The sequence below is a fragment of the Colobus angolensis genome, unplaced genomic scaffold (genome assembly GCF_000951035.1).
Source record: "Colobus angolensis palliatus isolate OR3802 unplaced genomic scaffold, Cang.pa_1.0 Scaffold329, whole genome shotgun sequence".
In the NCBI taxonomy this organism is placed as follows: domain Eukaryota; kingdom Metazoa; phylum Chordata; class Mammalia; order Primates; family Cercopithecidae; genus Colobus; species Colobus angolensis.
Genome location: NW_012116588.1, coordinates 653,070 through 657,311, shown reverse-complemented (window position 1 = coordinate 657,311; position 4,242 = coordinate 653,070). Strand labels below are relative to the sequence as shown.

Here is a 4,242-nt window from a genome sequence, read left to right as displayed (position 1 = left end):
CTCCGCCTCCTGGGTTCACGCCATTCTCCTGCCTCAGCCTCCCGAGTAGCTGGGAGTACAGACACCCACCACTGCGCCCAGCTAATTTTTTGTATTTTTAGTAGAGATGGGGTTTCACCGTGGTCTCGATCTCCTGACCTTGTGATCCGCCCACCTCAGCCTCCTAAAGTGCTGGGATTACAGGCATGAGCCACCATGCCCGGGCTAATTTGTTAAATAGAAAACAAATGGGAGTACAGTCTAAGCAAAGGCATGGTTACAGGTATGGTGGAAATTTTGTAGACTAGGCTGCAGCTCAGCCTCCAGAGAATCCCGGGGAGGTAGACTCTTCCTCAACCCAATTAGAGGCCCCAGCTCAGACACCAGAGTGCCCTGAGGAGATGAAATATTTTGCCCTGAGCAAGGGACTCCAGCTGAGCCTCCAGGTCCTCCTGTGGAGGCTGAACCTTCCTCCAGAGAGCAGAAGCAGCCAGCTCAGCCTTCGGAGTTTTCTAGGGAGGTGGAATTTTCTCAGACCCAGGAGGAGACCCCAACTCTGCCTCCAGAGTCTTCTATAGAGAGTGCAGCTCAAACTCCACTGAATCATGAGGTGACAGTTCAAACTTAGGGTGCATATCAAGCTCATTATAACTTGCCAAACATTACAGTTAAACCTGCAGATGTAGAGATTAGCATAACTTCTGAGCCTACCAAGGACACTAACTCTTCTCCAGGCCAGCAGGAGGCCCCAAACCAGCATCCAGAGCAGATGTAACCTGCAACTCAACAGGAGGCCACAGCTGAGCCTCCAGGTCCTCCTGTGAAGGCTGAACGTTCCCCAGTGAGCAGGAGCAGCCAGGTCTGCCTTCTGAGTCTTCTGGGGAAGTTGAATCCTCTCTAGCCTGCAGGAGACCCCATCTCAGCCTCCAGAACATCATCAAGTAACAGTTCCACCTCCCGGTCACCATCAAGTTCAACACTGAGATTTGCCCAGTGTCACTGTTAAGCCTCCAGATACGAAGCTCACCATAGCAACAGAGCCTACTGCAGAGGTGGGAACTTCTCCAATCCATCAGGAGGCTACAGCTCAGCTCTCAGGGCCAATTAATGATGTGGAACATTCCAACACCCAGCACGGGGGCACGCCTCTGCCTACAGAGTCATTGGAAGAGGCTGGCCCTTTACCAGCTCAACAGGAGACTTCGGTTGAATCTCCAGAACCTACTAGATATGAGAACCCCTCTCCAATACAGTAGGAGGCTGCAGGTGAGCATCCACAGACCCCTGAGTAGGTCGAGTCTTCTCCAACCCAGAAAGACGCCCCAGCTCAGCCTTCAGAGCTCCCTAATGAAGTTGTAGCTCAACCTCCAGAGCATCATGGGGTAACAGTTTCTCCTGTAAGTCATGATCAAGTTCAGCCTCCAACATTTCACCATGTCATTGTTAAGCCTGTGGATCACATGGTTACGATGACTCCGGAGTTCACCTATCAGGTTGAAATTTTAACTCAACACAGGGTCCCAGCTCAGTCTTTAATATCCCTTGAGCAGTTTAAACATTTGAAAGACCAACAACAGATTATCATTCAGCAGCTAAATACCCCTGGAAATGATGAACTTCTGCCAAGTCTATCAAGACCCCACGACTCCGTCTCCAACTCACTCAGCTCTCCTCAGACATTCTAAGTTCATTTAATTGTAAGATGGTATTTTCACCTCTAGATCTCTCTTCCATATTCAGAAGTAGTTAAGCTTTGCCTAATACCACAGTTAAATATGTGAATATTGGCCAGGCGTGGCGGCTCATGCCTGTAATCCCAGAAATTTGAGAGGCCAAGGCAAGTGGATCACGAGGTCAGGAGATTGAGATCATCCTGGCTAACACGGTGAAACCCCGTCTCTACTAAAAATACAAAAAATTAGCGAATCGTTGTCACAGGCACCTGTAGTCCCAGCTATTCGGGAGGCTGAGGCAGGAGAATGGCATGAACCCAGGAAGCGGAGCTTGCAGTGAGCCAAGATCGCGCCACTGCACTCCAGCCTGGGTGACAGAGTGAGTCTCAAAAAAAAAAAAAAAAAAAAAAAAAAAAAAACTAGCCAGGCGTTGTCGCAGGCACCTGTAGTCCCAGCTACTTGGGAGGCTGAGGCAGGAGAATGGCATGAACCCAGGAAGCGGAGCTTGCAGTGAGCCAAGATCGCGCCACTGCACTCCAGCCTGGGTGACAGAAGCAAAACTCCATCTCAAAAAAAAAAAAAAAAAAAGTGAATATGGAGCTTACCATACCTACAGCAGTCACTATGGAGGCTGAACCTTCTCCAGTCCAGCAGGACAGCCCTCCTATTCCCATTGAGCAGGGTGACTTTTCTCTAACCCCACCTGATCCCTCTTCTGGATTCTCCTGTAAAGATTAAATCTCCGACCCAGCAAGCAGCCACAACTCAGATCCCAGATCCACCTAAAGAGATAGAATCTTCTCCAGTTCAGCCTGAGCCCCCAGCTGAGCCATCAGGCCCCCTTAAGGACGTTGAACCATCTGAAACCCAGCAGGAAGTCTCAGGTCCTTTTCTGAAGTCCACTAAAGAGGTCAGTCTTCCACCACAGCTGGAGATGCCAGCTCAGCCATCAGAGCCACCTGAGAAGGTTGAGCCATCTCCAGTCCTACAACTGGCCCAAACTCAGATTTTAAAGCCACCTGGAGAGGTAGAATCCTCTCCAGTCCAGCAGGCAGGCCCTGCTCCATCTTCAGAGGACCCTATGTTGGTAGAACTCTCTCCGACTCAGCAGGTGTCCCCATCTTTACATCCAGAGTTCCCTCAAGAGGTGGAACCATCTCTAACTCAGCAGGAGTTTCCAGCTCAGACCCCAGTGCCCCAAATGGAGGCAGAACCTTCTCCAGCCCAACAGGAGGCCACAGTTCAGGCTCCAGAGCCCCCCAAGGAGGTCGAACCTTCAATCCAGCTCAGCTTCCAGAGCCACCTAAAGAGGTTGCAGGTCAACCTCCAATGCATTACGAGATGACAAAGACATAGCTACAGGTATGATCAGAATTTAGTAGTCCAATCTGGCTGCAAATAATTTTTTGAGGGAGCAATGAAAATATGATTATGTAGAACCTTTATTATCAGACATAGGAATTTGAAGGCCACACAGTGAGATATGGAAAGTCATTGAAAGTTTCCAAGCCAGAGAGATTAAATTATTAAATCAGGAGATTTATTTTATTTTATTTTTTTTTTTTGTGAGACAGGGTCTCGCTCTGTCGCACGGGCTGGAGTGCAGTGGCACAATCTCAGCTCACTGCAACCTCCACCTCCTGGGTTCAAGGGATTCTCCTGCCTCAGCCTCCCAGGTAGCTGGGACTACAGGCACTTGGCACCATGCCTGGCTAATTTTTGTATTTTTAGTAGAGATGGTGTTTCACCATACTGGCCAGGCTGGTCTCGAACTCCTGACCTCACAATCTGCCCACCTCAGCCTCTCAAAGTGCTGGGATTACAGGCATGAGCAACCACGCCCAACCAGGAGGATTATTTTATTTTATTTTTTGCTTTATGTTCAAGTGTAGACAGGCAGAAAATTATTTCAGATAGAGTGCTCTACAAGGGAAAGCTTAATTCAGGGTAACAAAATAGAAATGTCTAGCAAAACCTAGGTGTAAAGTGAGAAGGGGTTAAGGCAGATCGGTTGTGATAGGAGTGGAAAGAAAAATCCTAGGATGTTTTAACAGAGGGCACTGAGCCCAAGCTTTGGTGTTACCTGGCATAGGGTTTCTTTCTTCTTCTTTGTTTATAATAATAAGCTTATGCCTATTTTTCTGTTGTGTTATCTATCATTTTTGTATTGATTTGTAGAAGGAGTTTGTTTAGACACATAAATGATTTTGGATAAAATACTTACATTCAAAGTAATTAACTGCCATTGTCTGTCCAAGAGATCGGATAGATAGGAAGTTAAGCTTCCGGGAGATGCCTTGTCATTTGTGCCAGTGGCCCCACATTATTTCTTGATTAATTGTGCAAACTGGGGGAAGCTGCTCTCAGAGGCAGTGTGCAGGTGTGCGCTTTGTGAAATTCCACCATGGCGTACCGTGACCAGGGCCAGAAAATGCAGAAGGTTATGGTGCAGCCCATCAACCTCATCTTCAGATACTTACAAAATAGATTGTGGATTCAGGTGTGGCTCTATGAGCAAGTGAATATGTGGATAGAAGGCTGTGTCATTGGTTTTTTTTTTTTTTTTTTTTTTGAGACGGAGTCTCGCTCT

At 47.8% G+C, this 4,242-nt stretch overlaps 1 protein-coding gene across 1 annotated transcript in view; it reads left to right on the top strand.

The window, feature by feature from the left end:
- Positions 1-2,997, top strand: part of LOC105518770 (leucine-rich repeat-containing protein 37A3-like) — a 12,178-nt gene extending 9,181 nt beyond the window's left edge. Inside the window, 2 exon segments of the mRNA XM_011951891.1 lie at positions 1,113-1,245; positions 2,386-2,997. Coding sequence (XP_011807281.1) covers positions 1,113-1,245; positions 2,386-2,997 — 745 coding nt within the window.
- The last annotated feature ends 1,245 nt before the right edge of the window (positions 2,998-4,242 follow it).